We start from the raw sequence: 17,701 nt of genomic DNA, 5'->3' as shown, positions 1-17,701 counted from the left end.
TTGCTCCACCTTTCATAAAAATACACAGCTGTCTTTAAGTATATCGCTGATGTCACCCCTGTCTTCACGATGCCAAATTTTCTTGGTTGCCGAACAACGCAGCAAAACGTTCGCCCTTCATATGAAAATGATGTTTTTCTGTAGCAGATTTCATGCCGCATTCAATGAGCTGGGACGGCATGGAGAGGTTAAAACGGAAAGTCTTCGTCCTTGTTCGGGTGACCCGAAACAACTTATACTGCAAGCACCGATGTTTGTAAGCGGGTGTGGATATAGAACTTGCTTCATGTTCGTTGACTTTGTCGATGTTACGTATGTAAAGTTAGATTTTCCTAAAGCCCTTGAACGTACCATTGGCAGAAACAGAAGGGAGGAAAGTCCAGCCAACCCGCGGACGGAGGCGTGGCGGCCCGGTTGGGAATATGAGCACCGGGAAGCTCCGAACTCTCTCCAAGACCCCGAGCTGACTTCAACTTTGTTTTCCTCGCAGAGCAGCTGGTAACCGACGATAATTTTTTTATCTCCTCTTCTGCCGCGACCAACTTCTGTTTATTATCGATAGCTTTCATTTCTTCTTCTTCTTCTTCTTCTTTTTCTTCTTCTTCTTTTAATTCTAAAAAAAATAAAATAAAATTTTAGAAAAGCCTTACAGTTTGAGGCACTGACAGAAAGCGGGGTGAGCACAAAGCAGCCAGGATGTCCCAGCAGGCAGTGAACGGGGTGCCGTGTCGGGGGAAGGTGCTGACCGTGGAGAACATGAACCCCAACGTGAAGCGGGTGGAGTACGCGGTCCGCGGCCCCATCGTCCAGCGGGCGGTGCAGATAGAGAAGGAGCTCCGAGAGGTAAACTGAAAACAGAGCCGAAGTGTCCGTCAGAAACAAATGAACTATAAAAGTTGATTTTATTTACATAATGCAGAGTGTGAGAGTTTATATGCTCAGGCTTTTCTACAACTGACTGCCTTTTGGCGAGCCTCTTACACATCTGTTGGGAATTCCTCTTTACATTTGAAGATGGTTTCCATCAACCAACTACTCACTAACAGCAATATAATATGCACTTTCAGTGCAGCGTTTTACAGAAATAATTATGTGTAAAAAAATCTTTTCTTCGGCTGCACAGACGAAGAAAAACAAAAGAGTAACGGAAAACACTGCAGCAGTGAAGAGACTTCTGAGTGATTCGATGTGCATTCTGATGTATTAGAGGTCTGTTTTTTGAGTGGCAAAAGGCTTATGCTTACTAATTGATCCAGTTTACAGCACTGGCGAGTTTTTAAAGCTGATACCAATTTCAACTTTTCTCCAAGCTTCAGGTTTGAATCAGTCACTGATTGGAGCTGCTCAAGGGAAAATTGGCGTATCTCATCTGTGGCTGATTGATTGGTGCATCTCCAACCTCAAGGCATTATAGATTCTGCTGTTTGTTAGCTGAAGCTAAGCAAACAGTGGCAATAATTATCTTCTTAAGAACTTTTAACCCTTACACATCTGTTATTTAATTATTTACCTGATTTTTTTTCAGTGTATATTTGCAACTCCTTATTTCTTCTCTCTGGGTTTGACTGGAATGATGGTGGTTGTGTGGGCCATAAGTACGAAAGGCAAAAAGTGCCACCTATCCAAGAAATTGTTATATAATTTTATAATTATACATATATATAGTAATATAATTTGTAAAATTCTATAATTATTTTTACAAGACATAAAAAAATAATTAAATAAATAATATTCCCACTTAATTGTTCAACTTGAAGTCAAGTTTTATATTCAAAGTGTAGTTTTCCAAATGTAAAATATATATAATTGTTTCTCTAACAGTAACTATCACAATAGACCAATCATCTTAACTGGAGCAGCACCATAAAGCTGTCAGATAAAGACCTAAGTAGTAACACTTTTCTTTGTAGTGTTCTGTTTCATTTACTTACAAAATCGTGGCACTTCCCACTCTACATAGTATGCCGGTGTGTGCGTGGTGTTGTTAACGAATGGGACTGACGTCAAACGTTTGTTTTGTTGTTTTGGTGGAAGTAAAAAAGACATATATAATCTGCATGAAACATATCAACCTGTTATTTATTTATTTTTTTTTACAACTTGCCTTGTTTTACTGCAGTTCCAAAGAAGACAAGTAAACATACCTGAAAGAGGAATTTAAAGTAAAACTGCAACAAAAATGGAGAAAAACATTAAAACGTACAAAAAGATTTAGTTGGCTGTCTTATGCCTTATGTGATGTCATCAGAGGCATGTCTGTGTGAAAACTTGCTTCATGTAGGTCTTCATCTTTATTTGCACCAAAAAAGCATAATAAACAGAAAAAAAACATGATCAGGCATCTTGTGGCAAAGTATATCTGGGTTGATCGATTTTACAGACGTTTGGCTTGCAGCTTTAAAAAAAAAAACAGCTTTTGAAAACAGTGGACAAGCATAACAAAACATAGTGTCTTCTGTTCCATATCTGATTAAAAAGTGAAAACTCATTCGTTTTTTTAGACAGTTTAGTTTTTGCCGACTTCCTCTGCGATTAGCGGCAGGCCTCCGTTATTTTTCCAAGTCCCAGCCTGTCGTGTTTTGCTTGTATTACATTCCAACAGGGGCGTTATTGATCTACTGAAGGAAAGGTAAGCAGGTCTTCTTTCTTGAGACATGTGATCAGCTGCAGTGGATAGCTCTGGCTGGCTTTGAGTGCATTTAGTTCTCCTTTTGTCTGACTTGCCTGCAGGATTCTGAGGACGTGTGTATTGAGTAGCTTTGTTACATAAGATGAGCATTCTCTGTCCTCTTTTGTGTCTTTTTGCTTACCCGCTCAGAAAAAAGAGCCTGCTGGGCCCCTCTGGGCTCCGGAGGCTCTAAACAAGCAGCTCTGATGAAAGTGTTGCGCTTCTCGGCTGTCCACTTGTTTTTCTACGCTCATAACTGGGACGGATCACGTCCTTGTGCAGCTGACAAAATAATTATCTCAGAAGCAAAGTGGCTTGTGTAAGATATCTTAAAAACCAAATTTAAGGTGTTTTTTTTTTTTTCCAGAGGGGTCGGAGGGTTTGTATTGCAGCAGTTGTCGAGTCATCTGCGGGTTTGCTTCCTGTCAGATCTGCTACTGGAACACTTTTACTGGTGGCTCAGCAGATTTAATGCATTTGTGCTTTTGTGCACGTGTGCTGCTGATGACTCTTATGAATCCTTACGCAGACATCTGGCATGACACTGCCTGTTCTGGTGAAACTAATTCAGGCTTGGATCTCAGCTTCAGGCAAGTCTGATGTTTTCTCTCACAATAGCTGGGCGTCATCTGAGCAGGAGCACAGGAAACGTTAACTTTTCTGGTGAACGTACAACTCCACGCACGTCTCTGTTTTCGTTTCTTTGAGTGACCTGATATCTAATTCTGCTTCGTTTCATTACCATCTTAGTGATTGCTTGGTCCTTGGAGAATTGTCCTTGGAATGAACAGAATTTTCCAGTTTGCATAAGAAAGTCCAGTTTCACTCTGCGAACTAGTTTTATGTCATTCCTTGGAAAAGTATTCAGAGCCCTTGGAGTTTTGCACATGTCGCCACACACGTTGCAAAGTTTTGGACTATTTGCAAAATGCAATTAAATTTAGCGTTTTGGTGGCAACATCATGGTGTGTGTGTGTATGTTTTTTTTGTTTTGTTTTTTTACAGGAGGTTCTGGGAGGAAACCTGTTCAAGGTTGAGGTTTTACCTCTTTGCAGGACAATGATTATAAAAATGAAATGGCTCAGACCAAAGTGTAAAAGTTCAGACTGAAATCCTACTGAAGAGGCAAGGCTTGAAAACGGATGTCAACAAATGCTCTTGATTCAAGCTGACAGAGTTCTAGCTGTCTTGGAAAGATAAATAAATGGACAGTAGAAATTTCACCAGAATTAATTGTTTTTTAATTCATATGCACGACACACTTTTCATATATATATATATTTAGTTAAAAAAATGTACACTTCAAGCAATTCTGAAGAAATCCAAATAAAGTACACTGAGGTTTATGGTTGTAAAAGGACAAAATGTAAAAAAAAAAAAAAGAAAAGAAAGGGGGTTGTGAATACTTCTGCAGGGAAGAAAAAGGTTTCTGTTTGTGAGCTCTACTCTGTCCTCTGGGTCACTTGGTCTGGCGGTGCTGGTCAGGCCTGTGTAATGAGTGCCTGGTGCTGACTGAGCAGGAGAGCGCAGGAAGTAACTGGCTCGGAGAACAACCGGACACTTTGTTGATCGAGACTAAAAAGCAAACGAGGTGCAACCAGCTACTTGGATCTGATTTAATGTGAAGCTAACCTTGCCGTAATTAAAAACAAAAAAAAGATAAACGATTATTTGGTGAGGAAGATTCTCTGTGATCATAGAATCAAAAAGAACCAAGCAGTTCTTTTTTTTTTTAATCTTTGGATGACCTGGACATGAACTGACAACATTGCATGTATGTCAAGTCCTGTACTCTACACCAGGCTGGAGTTGGACTTGTGTAAAAATCCATGATGATCAAAGTTCTTCTGTCCGCCTGGCTGACTTCGAACGTTTCTGATTGACACTCTGACCTTTTTGGTCCGGTTGCCATAAAGCGTGCCGTCGTTTTGGCTGACGTCATCTGAGAAACGGCAGCAGCTGCAGCATGCCGGAACCAGCAAACAGACCCTGGGTTTGGGTGTGTCGTTTAAGTCAAGAGAGATGAAGAGAGCCGGTTTTGCTGATGAATAGAAGATGACCAGAGGAAGCGAAGAAAAGACAGAAGCCTGTCCTGTGATTAGATTAAGCCGGCATGTCTTGGTGAACATGCAACCCACCACGAACAGTGGGTGGACTGTGTTTCTGTAAGACCCAGCAGTCGTTTAACACACAACCAGACTGTAAAGGATAAGAGCGGGACGTTCTAATGGGGGAGCGACGGGTCGATGCAGGGTGAAAATAAGCGGCGCCTTCTATTTTGATTTGCAGTGCAATGCTAAAGTACGTCCTAAACTTTTTCTGATTACACTTTACACACTTCATTGTACATCATTAGCATTTTATTTGACACATAAACACAACGTAGTTCATAACTACGACAGGAAAGATATAAATGTTACTAATAAAAAGTGCGGTGAGCATTTGTCACGAGCTCTCCTGAGTCAGTATTTTGTAGAACCTCCTTTCATTAAATTACAGTTGCAAAACTTTTGGTCTATGTCTCTACCAGCTTTTTACATGCAGATACTAAAAAAACTCATTCTTTGAAAAACTTCCTGAGTCCAGATTGGACGAAGAGCACCTGCAAAGTCTGTTTTTTAAATCCTGGCGTAAATTCCCAGTTAGATTAAGATGTGAACTTTAACTGGGCCATTTTACCACATGGACATGCTTTGATCTAATCCATGCTGTCGTAACCTTGGCTCGTTTAGGGCTGAAGTCCTGTTGGAAGGTTAGACAAACTGCTTTACAGCTTGCTAGCTTTGTGTTAGCATGTCGCATGAAGCTTCAATAAAATGCAATAAGGTTTCTGTGGTAAAAGAAAGAAAAAGTTCTAATGGTGTTGAAACTTTTCCAAGCCACAAAGTCATAACAAGTACAAACAAGAATACAGTACAAGTTTCTACAGATTTGAATTTTGCATCAACAAAGCTCGGCCTCATTCATTTGACTCTTACGCTTTCTGTTTTTGTTGTTGCAGGGAGTGAAGAAACCCTTCACAGAGGTCATCAAGGCGAACATAGGCGATGCCCATGCTATGGGGCAGAGACCAATCACATTTTTCAGACAGGTTAGACTCACTGGCTGGATTCATCCCCTGACTGTTTGCTGTGTTTGCACTTTTGCTGATAACGTGGAGCGCTCATTGATGGACACAAAAAAATAAAATAAAATTTGTCGCAAAGCCTGTAGCTAAACCACATATCCTCATCTCTCTCTCAGGTGTTGGCTCTTTGTTCTTACCCAGAACTTTTGGAGGACAACAAGTTTCCAGAGGACGCCAAGCAGAGAGCTCGGCGTATTCTCGACGCCTGCGGGGGTCACAGTATAGGTCAGAACAACTCCCCGCTAACCCCTTTGCTCCGTCCAATCAGTCTCATCTTGGAGCTGCTCTGTACCGTCACAGTCAGTCTCTGTGTGTTTAACAGTGTCGGCTTATCTGTGCAGACCTTTCAAAGTTCACTGTCGTGTCCTGCAGGGGCCTACAGCGCCAGCCAGGGAATCGAGTGCATTCGGCAGGATGTGGCACATTACATCGAGAGGCGAGACGGCGGCATCTCCTCCAACCCCGACAACATCTACCTCTCCACCGGGGCCAGCGATGCTATTGTGGTATCTGTCACGACTTCTGACACCTCCTCCTTCGCAGACTGGCGACATGCTGCAGAGCTGACTTAATAGACGCATTGTTCCTTTAATCCTGCGAAAGCGACACGCGTTTCACAGACCTGGCCTACATTGAACGCCTGTCAATTATATACTTACTGAGCTGTACTTTGTACATCTCTGGCTTTAATCCGCACACAGACCTTTATCACCCTCACTTTTATGCAACCATTTCACACAGCTGAGTAACTTTAAGATATAATCTAGCGCAAAGAGATAACAACCAGCCCATGCAGTATTAAACACTGGCATATCTGGCACAGAGGTGTCAGTTTTTAAATGATTTCACTGACTCAAATACCCCTAGGATGGTATGCAGGGTGTAAACATGTCCTTAAAACGTCTTAAATTCATGTTTACATTGACCTTAATTACGTTAATCACTATTCAATCTAGTATGTTCTACATAGTCTTTTCTCTCACAGGACTTTTCTGTCAGGCAAAAGTTTGAGTCTCGTGCCTCATTGTGTTCTGTTGATGCTGCCGATAACTAGCTAATAGGCTCTTGTTAGCTAGCTAACTTTCTGGTGACTATCATGGATAAATGCAAATTTATTTGCAGTTGACTGGCTGGTGTTTGTTTATTACACTGGGTCACTTCTGTAGCCGACCCGTACGAAGCCAGGTGAATTTTGTGCAAAGAAAAAAAAAAAAAGCAACTTTTAAGCTAGCCGCTATGGGGGCTGTACAGAGCAGTGCAGTGTGAAAAGCGCAAAGCCACTGCCAAGAACTACACACAGACCCCAGAAATGTCATAAAATATTATATTTTTGATCATAATGCAACAGGATTCCCCAAGCGTTTCTCTATATTTATAGTTTATTGGTCTTAAATTTTATTCAAAGTGGCATTAAACAGTCTTGAAAAGTCTTAAATTAGCCTTGCTGAAACTTGCAGATATTTTGGTATAGCCGTACTGAAACTCTTCTCTACATTTTGATTAGAGAGAATTTTTGGTGTGGGCCATAAGGCTCACCACCCAGGGTAGCACGAACAGTGGGGGCGCCACTGGCAAAAACCTTGATAATATAAAACGCAGTTTGAAATGTATAAAGGCTTCATTGTATTTGTGAAATCTTTGGAAAATTGTTTTGGTTTTGAACAGCCGTAGATTGATAAGCATCTCAAACACAACATATATTAACGAGTCAGCATTTAGCCTGACTCCAGGTTCCTTCATAAATGATCTGCTTGTGGTATCCAAAATCAAGCCGGTAAAACACCTCTCCAAATCTCAGACCATTCTGAAGCTGCTGGTGTGCGGCGAGGGTCGAGACCGCACCGGGGTGATGATCTCCATCCCTCAGTACCCGCTGTACTCGGCTGCCCTGGCGGACCTGGCCGCCGTGCAGATCAACTACTATCTGGACGAGGACAACTGTTGGAGTCTGAACGTGGCAGAGCTCAAGAGAGCGCTAAATGAAGCCAAGCAGCACTGCAAGCCTCGCGTGCTCTGCATCATCAACCCCGGAAACCCCACAGGTACAGAACCCTGCACATTCACTGGCAGAAAACTTTGATTTGTATATAATTATTTTGTGAAGAAAAAAAATGCATCTACAGCTTCTATAGGTTAAGATTCTTTTCAATTTTTCTGGCAAGAAAAATATTCCAAACATCTTAATTCACTCTTCTACTGTCTTTACTCTAAACGTAATGTTTTGCTTTTTATTGTAGGTCAAGTCCAGAGCAGACAGTGTATTGAGGATGTGATCCGATTTGCTAAAGAGGAGCATCTCTTCCTCATGGCCGATGAGGTAAAAACAAAAGGTTTAAATCATCTAAAAGCACAAACAAACAAAGTTTTAAATGACCTGGACTGTTAGGTGGAAAATCAAAGAGCTCAGCATCGATTTAGAGGAAAGAAATGTATTTTCTGCCTATGCATAGGCCCCATTCGCGCATCTGTATGAATTTATTTCCGCTTCATTCAATTCCTGTGTAAACAGTTTGTTCTGAAACCATTTTCCTCTGGCAGGTTTACCAGGATAACGTTTATGCCGAGGGCTGCAAGTTTCACTCCTTCAAGAAGGTTCTGTTTGAGATGGGACCGGAGTATTCCAGCACCGTGGAGATGGCCTCCTTCCACTCCACCTCTAAGTGCTACATGGGAGAGTAAGCGACTATATTTAAGGATTATTATACGTAGGAATTCTCTAGTTTTTCTGCCTTTATAGTCAGGATCCGTACAGATGCTTGAAATCCTTGAAAACGCCAGGTGTTTTCAAGGTTTTGGAAGGTGATTCATTTCTGTATATACTCCTTGAAAGTGTTTAATACTCAAGCTGCACAGCTTTGTAATAAAATGCAATCTAATATTTTAATAAACGCCTAAATTTATTTGGTTATCAGCTGTTAGCTGCAGCTGAAACCGAAGATTTTCACACACCTCGTAAAAAAGATTTTTTTCCTCAGACTAAACGTTTCTTGTTTCAGGTTGTTTTTATTTTCTAAATGCCAGAAAACTTAGCGAGAATATTTTTTATTTGACATTTGAATAGTTACTATTCGTATTGCCTCAATGACGTATTGATTTGTGTAATTGAAATAAAGGTTGGCTTGTATATTCTACGTTAAACCTTATTAAAATTGGGTGATTTTTTGTATTTGCATTTTCCTTTCAGACCAGTCTGGTGTATAATGTCTGTGTGACAGAGAGATATTTCAAAACATAAAGTCTTTTTATATTTTTGTTTTCCTCGTCCCTGCTGTAGAGCACTATCTCCAATATTGCTGTGGTTGGTGCATCCTCTGTTGTTCTGGTTGTTAAAAGTTTTCCTCTACAGGTGGTGGAATTATTTCTCCACGCAGACGTGTATCGTTTAGTCATCCTCGTGTTTGTCTTCTCTCTGTTTGCCTTCATGAGGTGTGGGTTCCGTGGTGGCTACATGGAGGTGATCAACATGGACCCGGAGGTGAAGGCCCAGCTCACCAAGCTGGTGTCGGTGCGCCTGTGCCCCCCCGTCCCCGGACAGGCCCTCCTGGACCTGGTGGTGAACCCCCCGCAGCCCGATGAACCGTCCTACACTTCGTTTATGAAGGTGACCAAAAAAAAAACCCTCTCCTAAACACACGGTGCACTTCCCGGATGCAGCAGTAAACATTTCAGCAAACACATTTCACTTGTGTAAATACGCACAAGGACCGACGGGTATAATCTGCACACACAAAGCTTGCATTGAGTGAGCTGAAGGCTTCACAAGGCAGTAATCAGCTTCTCTGTGCGGGAGTTTTGCTCCTTGCCGTTGGTTTCAAACGGCAGCCTGAGCTTTGCAAAGTGGATTATATGCAGCACATTATATAATGTACAGTGTACTAATGATGTTAACCTGTTTCTGCTGAACTCACACAGGCGGAGGGGTTGTTCGCAGTGAGAGGAAGTCATTCATAATGTGGTCATTACTGAGTTCACTGGTAACGTGACTCTGAGACTGGAGGGATTTTTTATGCTAGCGTTGAAATCCTGCATATTTCAGCAATTTTCCATGTAGGAAACAGTATATTTATGACTCTGCATTTAAAAGCCTCTATACTTCTCTGCTTCCTCTTACAGTAAAGCAAGAAAAGCAAGAATCAAACACATTTTGCACATTTCAGCTGGGCTTGTGAGCTGTTGTCGAATCATTGGGGACAGTCGTGCGATATTTTCTGTAGACGCATGACTGCTGCAGGAAGAGTTAAAGTTAAACCAAGCCTAGTTTTTATTGTGACCACTGTGGAAGAGCTATTCATACTTTTACAGAGAGAAATGTTTGAATTTTGTTGCTCTTTGATATTGAGAATCATTAACACAGAATGTGTTTTGCTGCCAGATTGTTTGAACTTTCATTGCTCTTCAGTGGCTGAATCACAGGTCATCTTTAAACTTTACAATGTGACCAGGTGATGTGAACCAGCAAAACCAAAGAATTGTAAGGATTTGAGTCACTGACATAAAATAAATAGTGATATCCAAGTGGTTTGATTGTAGGATTCTGTAATCTGCTCCTTCAGAGGAGATAATGTAGCTCACATTGCTGGTAGCAATCATTTTGATTTTTATAGAAATAGATTACAGTTACATATTTGACCACTTTAACCTCGGATTACTTCAACTTAAGGTAAACAGAACAACTAAAGGGTTTGCCAATTGCTACAAAAGGTTACAGTGTAGGTGTAAGGTGAAAACATATTTCTAACTAGCAAAGTTATATAACTTAAGGGCCAACAGTCACCAGCGTTCACTCAGTGGGGGAATGATGCCACCAAGTGACCTAATTAAAGTATCATGGCCAGACAGTCAGTCAGCCATTTTCTGTTAAAAAGAAAAAAAAAACTTTGTTTTTGTTCCTTGTTGAATGACAGAAGGCCAACTTACATTTTTCACAGTGGCAGACATGTTTAAATATTTTCAGTACATTTTCTTAAGGTACAGTTACTCTATCCACTGTATGTCTGGTGATGGTAGCGATAGACCAACACAAGCAAAATTATGAGGTTGAATCTGGATTTAAAAATGTGGAAAAAATAAAAATCTGAAAATTGTGGCGTGCATTTCTATTCAGCCTCTGATCCATTCCACCTGCACATAAACCTTTGGCCAGTTCAACATCTCTAGCCTGTCCAGTTTTGGCAGAGGGAGTCTGCAAACTTCTCTTTTTAAGTTTTGCCAGAAATGGTCAATTTGCCACACAGTGCATGAGTCTGAAATGGGAAGGATTGTTTTTATTTTCAGGGATCAAGCAGAGAGATTTAAAATATTTTTTTTTATGTTAGAATGGCTCAGTGGATTAATTACCATACATTGATAGCACAAAGCAAACATAGCAAAGCGTTGTTTTGATGGAAAAACTCAAAGATCTCCCAACAAACGACTCTGATCCAGAGTTTCAGCCTCGCTCTTTACAGGATCCATTACAGCCAGTAAGATGCCAGCTCAGAATAGTTATTGTGGCAAAAGATGGATTCAGTTCGGTTTCGGGTCATCGGTTAACTCCTACTCATTCTTCCCGGTTGCTTCCCTTCCAGGAGCGGACAGCAGTGCTGGCCGCACTGGCAGAGAAGGCCAGGCTGACAGAGGAGATCTTCAACACGGTACCGGGGATCACCTGCAATCCGGTGCAGGGCGCCATGTACACCTTCCCCCGCATCACTCTCCCACCAAAAGCCATCGACAAAGCCAAGGTCTGCTCTCACATTCCCCTGGTTGACTGGTGATTCAGCGCCAACACGTTAGCAGTCATGCATGCGTTTGCTTACCTGCAGGCGGAAGGCAAAGTCCCGGACATGTTCTACTGTATGAAGCTGCTGGAGGAGGAGGGAATCTGCTTGGTACCGGGAAGTGGCTTCGGTCAGAAAGATGGAACTTTCCACTTCAGGTTTGTGTCGCTCATCATGTTAATATTACAAACTTATTCATACAGCTTGAACTTTTCCCTCCCCATTTCGTCTCGTTACAACCACAAACTTCAGTGCATTTCATGGTTTGTTTTTGTTTATTTTACGTCATAGCTCAGCATAAATTAGAGCATAATTACAAAGTGGAAGAGAAGTTTTGTTTATGAATAAATTACGAAAAAATGTGCTGCACATTTGCATTGAGGTTGTTGTTCAGCTTGAAAGCAAACCTCCCTCATCATCGCAATCCTTTTCATGGTTTCCCCAACAGGTTTTTGATTATTCTATTAACATATTTCTTCTATGACGTTTCACCAAGGAGATGTTTTTTTTTTCTTCCTCCAAGATAACAGAGTTGTTGGATTTTAGTTGGCATCAGTAAAGGAGCTGAATACAAATGCTTAAAACCTCAGATTATCTGCAAGAACTTTTAGAAAAACACTGCATAATTGTGCTTCCACTTCATAAGGAGTGATTTTGAGTTGGTCTCTGAAGTTTTGCCTTAATGTGACAAAACACTGAGATGCTCTGAGCACTTTCAACAGCGCAGCCATAAAACTTCAGCAGTATTTCAGTTTGCCGACGAGCATCATAAACACATTCCTTCAACATTTGTACCATTTGTTTTTCTTTCCTCTCCTCCATCCAGGATGACCATCTTGCCTCCTACCGAGAAGCTGAAGGTGGTGCTGCAGAAGATCCGCGACTTCCACTTGCGATTTACGAACGAGTTTTCCTAACTCCCATCCTTTCCGCTGCTGTTCATGAACGAACGCATCAAGTGCCAGTATCTCAAGTGCCTTTGAGTGAAAGAGGCAGCAGCTCCACAGTACCCGGCCAGAACCTCAAAAACCTTTGACGTTTTGTTAAACAGACGTTCTTATGAAGATGTTTTAAGCATCTGTACATGAAGCACTTTTTAGCACCACACAGCCAAGATTATGATCATTTTTGATCTTTGAGCCACAGTTACAGAAGCGTCTCCTTCCCCCTCTCCTGGAAAATGTATTGATGCTTAATGATTATGTCTTAATTTAATATGTTAGGTGAATACAGGATTAATATTAAGCTCCGTAATCGAGATCAAGGTACAGTCTGACAGTGTTTAAGCTAGTTTCAAGATGTAGCCATTTGTGATGTTTAAAACTGTGATTTTTAAAATGATTCTTTCCTGAGATGTATGCACGTCCAGTCTCTTCATTTAAAAACAAAACAAAACAAAAACTTCTTGTTTCGATTCATCACCACAAGGAGTCTCGTCTGAGTGTTGGTGCAGAAAGCCACCATCATTTTCAGCTTTATTTAAAAACAGTCAGTGCTTACATGCTTTCAGAAACAGAGGCCGAACCTCTTGGAATGAACAGAAACTAAAAAAAGGATGATTGAACCGCATCAAATAAAGTCAGTAACACCGATTAGAAACTGCCGTTTTCCCTTTGGCCTCCCAGACTCCTCCAGACCCCCAACAGACAACAACCCCGCCGCCATTTAGAGTTCTCAGCTCCTTCGTGGAGAGAGTCTCAAAGTTCGTCTCTCTTTAGGAGCTTTGTGGCGTGTTGCTCTACAAACTTACCGAGAGCCTCTGCTGTTCTGTCTCCGCCTTCAAATTTAACAGGGCTCTGCTTGCTGCCGCTAGGGGCAAAGTATATCGTGGGGAAGCCTTCCACTCTGTAGATGTCGTTCGGCACGTCGTTGGCGGTGGCGTCCATCTTGGCGATCACCAGGTTCTTCTCGGATTTGTACTTTTTGCCGAGCGCCACGTAGTCGGGCTCCAGCTTCTTACAGTGGCCGCACCAGGGAGCGTAAAACTCGATCAGGACGTCCTTTTGGGTATCCATGACGATTTCGTCGAAAGTCTTTCCCACCACGACCTTAACTGGTCCCTTGTTGTTCTTTGGCACTGGTTGGGATTTGATGATGGGTTGCAGCTTTCCTACGACAAAAGTGAAGACATACTGAAAAATTTAGCAAGCTTTCAAAACAAAAACTTATTTTAGAAGTGATGAACCATGAAACAAAGACCCACCTTTCTTAAAAGCAACGACAAATTCTCTCAGCACCTCCGAGTCAAACTCCTCCGGCTCCATGGCGAATTTCTTTCCATCGTCCGCCAAAATCCCAACGTTCACTTCCTCGCCGCTCTCGCTCAGGCCCAGGCTCTTCAGCTCCTCGGCGTAATCTTCCTCATCTGCGATGGCGAACGCGTACTCTGGAAAGTCTTTGGCGACATCCAGCACCTTGGACCTCCAGAACTGTGTGGCTGAAAGCGAAAGAGACGAGGTGAAAAGCTCGACAAAGCAGAGACGGTTGTTCACAGGCGGTGTGCAGCTGTCTGATCGGCTCCTAGATTAAATGGGAAGCCGCAGAAACATCGTAGCTCAGAATGCAAACAAAATGATCCAACAGAGTAAACTAAGAGGAGCTTTAATGGGAAATTATATTAACTTTTCACCTCAGGGGAAAAAAAAAAAAGTAAAATGTCACTACAACCACAACATTCACCAACAAAAATGTCAAGCATGACATGCATTTATTCAGTTCTCTACTCTTAAAACCCCTAAATAAAACATGGTAAGTGTAAACTTTTTAACCAAGGGTTTTGCAGTCTTTACTTTTTTTGCCTTCAGTCCAGCAAAATAAGGCTCACTTAGAGCTGGAAATTGAAGAGCTGACTTTTTTTCTTTTTAAAGGTTTTTAAATAAACTTGTGAAAGAGGACACATATTTTGTAGGGTGGTTATATTTGTGAAAATGTTGGCAAGTTGTACAACTAATGACATGTAGCAAAAGGTGCTTCAACAAAGTATTCACTCAAAAAACCTCAATACATATGCATGTTTTTTTGTTTTTTTTTAAAACAGGCATTTCCCCTTGCATTTTACTACTAGGAAACATTTTTTGATCTACCGTATAAAATCGCTTTGAAACCAACTGAAGGTGTGGTTGCAGAATATCAAAATGTGATGTAAACAGTGCATACTTGGCTGAGAATGTCATCTCCGACTCACCTATCCTGTAGTCGAAGCTGAAGTCGACTCCGTAATAAACGACCACCAGGGGTCTCTTTGCGTAGCGCTTGGCATCGTTGCTGGGTTTTCTGTGTCCCACCAGTGGAATGGAATGTTTCTTGAAGAACTCCTGGACTTCAGACACCGACTCCTGCACATTTCAGACACAGCAAGTTCAAGCCAGATAGTTTTTTTTGTTTGTTTTTTTTTGCAAGGATTGCTCGTCCTACTGCCACAAAACTGAACTGCATCATTTCATATTCTAATTAAGCTTCACCTTCAAATTAAACTTGAAATAGAAAGAGAACTGAAAGACAACCTCACCTTGACTGTAAGCTTGTTGGAGGCTGGCTCATACTTTGAGTTGAACTTTTCAGGCTGAATAATGACAATTTGACCAGCAGACGCTTTCAGCAGTTTGGCCACTTCGGAGCTGAAGGAGTGACGGAAGGTGAAGTCCTCCCTCAGAGCGTTACCTGGCAGACAGGAAACGGACTGAATAATAAGAAATATTGGAGCCAATAATGCCACTGGTGTCCTGGAGTAGCATTTTCTGCCGCAATAGTCTACAAAACAGACATTAAAGTAAAAAAAAAAAAAAAAACTTACAGGCTTCAAAGTAGATCTCATAGGCTGCATCCTGTTCGCTGGAGAAAATGCCAACAATGACTGCGTCGTCGCCATCTTTGATGAGCTCCTGCACTTGCTTTGCTGCCTGTATCTGCTTAGAAGGGGGTCCTGCCTGCTCACTCATGAAGTCGACGATGCCTGAAGGTAAAAAGTAAAGCATTGTCTTGTTACAGGAACAATGAAAACGCAGAGCGTCCTGTTAATTTGGTGTAGTGATGGTTTGGTCTGTAAAACGCGTACCGTACTTCTCCCTGGGTCCGTTGTACTCAAACGCTTTGCCCTTCCTGAAGATCTTCAGCGTTGGGTAGCCGGTGACCCCAAAGCGCGAGGCGAGCTCCGTCTCCACGTTGGCGTCTACCTTGGCCAGAGGGATGGGAGGGGAACGCTGACTCAGCTCCTTCGCAGCCTTCTCGTACTCCGGAGCCAGACGCTTGCAGTGCCCACACCTGCGGAAAACAAACCGGTTTGTTTGATTTTAATCACTGAACCAAGAAAGGACAGAGTCTAAATTGTTACAATACTCCGCATTTGAGGAGCGACTCACCATGGAGCGTAGAACTCCACCAGGATGATGTCCGCGTTATTGACTGTTTCGTCAAAGTTGTCCTTGGTCAGGACCAGCGTGGCTTCAGGAGGCGGCTCCCAGCCCGGCTGAGACACCTCGATCACCCGCGCCACGATGGCTGCAGAGACACAGTCAACCCAGTTATTGATGCTCCTTTAGAAAACGTACATAGAGCTGCTCCTGAATTCCCACCCTTCTCGTTCCTCTCTCCGTCGTAGTCGATGGGCTCTCCGTTTTTCAGGATCTTGATGGTGGGATATCCCGACACGTCGAAGCGGCTCGCCACCGCGTCTGCTTTCGTGGCGTCCACTTTGGCCACAGGAATCGGGGGGTCGTTCTCCTTCAGAGTCTGAGCGATCTTCTCATACTCTGGGGCGAACTGCTTACAGTGGCCACACCTGACAACATAAACAAGACAGGAACGCATCAAGAAAAAGGACAGATTTTGTTGCAGTTTCTTGCAATACATCTTACAGTTTCATCTTAAAAAGTTGCAGCCCCTTCAACTTTCTTTTTTGGGCCATTGCAACCACAAACCATCTATTTTAGTGGCATTTATCGCCATAAATCAGCAAAAGCTAGAGAAAAAAAATTAAGCAGAAGGAAAATGATGCACTAGTTTTCACCTCCCAACAGGACAACTACAGTTAGAGCAAGCTTGAAATAGTGTCAGAATGGCCCCGTCAAAGTCCAGAACATTGGGCAACAATTTCTCTATTGGTATGCAAAGTTGGAAGAGAGACGCTAAAATAAGCAAGCGTACCATGGTGCATAAAACTCGACCAGAACCGTGTCTTTTCCCTCGATAAAGGTGTCAAAGTTGCTGTTGGTGAGAACCAGGACTCCGTTCTCTTCTTTCACCACCGTGTCATCCTCGTCGTTGTCATCCTCCTCTTCCTCATCATCACTGTCTTCATCAACTGCCACCGCTCTGTTTTCTTCTGAGTCTTAGCAGAAATGTTCCAAGATTTAGAAATCGAAGCAGATTAAAAATAAACAAACATTTGGACATACTGGTAGTTTTGAAAACAAGAGGGGGGGGGGGGGACACACCGAGAACATGCAATTGCATACATGTAAATTCAGATTTTATAGAGTTCTGCAGCCTTGTTGGCATTCCAGCCAATGCTAACTAGCAGGCTAATTATGTTCAGTTACTTAGCTAGCTAGGATAAATGACAATACTGACCGGAAACAGGTGTTAGCTGCGCTAATGACGCGCTTGTTTGGTCATTTCGATTGAAACAATACCGCGACACGCCAGACTCACCTTCTTCACACCTGCAGACAGTCGCAAAGTGTGCAACGCCGAGGAGCACAATTAGCAGCAGAGCAACCTTCTTCATTGTCCCTGCGGTCCACCCGGGAGCTGTAGCCCTTTAATTAACTGAGCTAATACCGCTGATGAATGTCATCAAAAAGGTGCCTGTCGCACAGACCAGCTGCCCGGATCAATACTGATGGCTTAATGCTGTGCAAACCTTCGGTTTGTGGTTTCATACAAACTCTCACTTCTGAAAGCACCACCGTCTCCTCCTTCTGTAACTTGTCTGACTTGCCACGCTCTGATTGGCTCTGACCCACCTGGCGTCCTCCAATCACGAATCGCCACTGAATTTCTCACTTTGAAACGTTGAAGGTTGCCATTGGATACTCGTGTTGCTCTTTTTCTTCATTTTGAGTTCAAGGCACCGCTATTATTTTATTCTTGGCACACGAGGAGCCAATTAGTCAGCAACTTGTCATTAGTTCTGAAGTTATATCTACA

General features: G+C 42.4%; 2 protein-coding genes across 2 annotated transcripts; one reads left to right on the top strand and one right to left on the bottom strand.

The window, feature by feature from the left end:
• Nucleotides 1-374: 374 nt before the first annotated feature.
• si:ch211-217a12.1 (alanine aminotransferase 2-like) lies at nt 375-12,906 on the top strand. Its single transcript, XM_008438586.3, has 12 exons — nt 375-498; nt 640-843; nt 5,670-5,759; nt 5,912-6,020; nt 6,168-6,301; nt 7,594-7,837; nt 8,033-8,112; nt 8,334-8,470; nt 9,222-9,396; nt 11,363-11,518; nt 11,600-11,712; nt 12,381-12,906. Exons 2-12 carry the CDS (start codon nt 697-699, stop codon nt 12,469-12,471), a joined length of 1,476 nt encoding a protein of 491 aa, XP_008436808.2. The 5' UTR covers nt 375-498; nt 640-696; the 3' UTR covers nt 12,472-12,906.
• Nucleotides 12,907-12,992: 86 nt separating this feature from the next.
• pdia4 (protein disulfide isomerase family A, member 4) lies at nt 12,993-17,506 on the bottom strand. Its single transcript, XM_008438583.3, has 10 exons — nt 17,204-17,506; nt 16,697-16,880; nt 16,126-16,331; nt 15,913-16,051; nt 15,609-15,814; nt 15,348-15,506; nt 15,063-15,214; nt 14,739-14,889; nt 13,758-13,991; nt 12,993-13,664 (listed from the first exon to the last, which is right to left on the bottom strand). The coding sequence occupies exons 1-10, from the start codon at nt 17,277-17,279 to the stop codon at nt 13,252-13,254; spliced, it is 1,920 nt and encodes a 639-aa protein (XP_008436805.1). The 5' UTR covers nt 17,280-17,506; the 3' UTR covers nt 12,993-13,251.
• Between the last annotated feature and the right edge of the window lie 195 nt (nt 17,507-17,701).

This window comes from Poecilia reticulata, chromosome 20 (genome assembly GCF_904066995.2).
Source record: "Poecilia reticulata chromosome 20, P_reticulata-male-v2, whole genome shotgun sequence".
NCBI classification, from domain to species: Eukaryota; Metazoa; Chordata; class Actinopteri; order Cyprinodontiformes; family Poeciliidae; genus Poecilia; species Poecilia reticulata.
The sequence above is the reverse complement of the archived record's forward strand: the minus strand, read 5'-3'. Positions and strand labels throughout refer to the sequence as shown.

What these genes read in the sequence shown, in the direction of transcription:
- si:ch211-217a12.1 (XM_008438586.3), top strand. Translation starts at nt 697, where the DNA reads ATGTCCCAGCAGGCAGTGAACGGGGTGCCGTGTCGGGGGAAGGTGCTG. An exon ending in CTGCGGGGGTCACAGTATAG is followed by an intron (nt 6,021 to 6,167) that starts GTCAGAACAACT and finishes CGTGTCCTGCAG; the next exon opens with GGGCCTACAGCGCCAGCCAG. An exon ending in TCTTCCTCATGGCCGATGAG is followed by an intron (nt 8,113 to 8,333) that starts GTAAAAACAAAA and finishes TTCCTCTGGCAG; the next exon opens with GTTTACCAGGATAACGTTTA.
- pdia4 (XM_008438583.3), bottom strand. Translation starts at nt 17,279, where the DNA reads ATGAAGAAGGTTGCTCTGCTGCTAATTGTGCTCCTCGGCGTTGCACAC. An exon ending in TGTCTGCAGGTGTGAAGAAG is followed by an intron (nt 16,881 to 17,203) that starts GTGAGTCTGGCG and finishes ATTTCTGCTAAG; the next exon opens with ACTCAGAAGAAAACAGAGCG. An exon ending in TGAGATCTACTTTGAAGCCT is followed by an intron (nt 15,215 to 15,347) that starts GTAAGTTTTTTT and finishes CCTGTCTGCCAG; the next exon opens with GTAACGCTCTGAGGGAGGAC.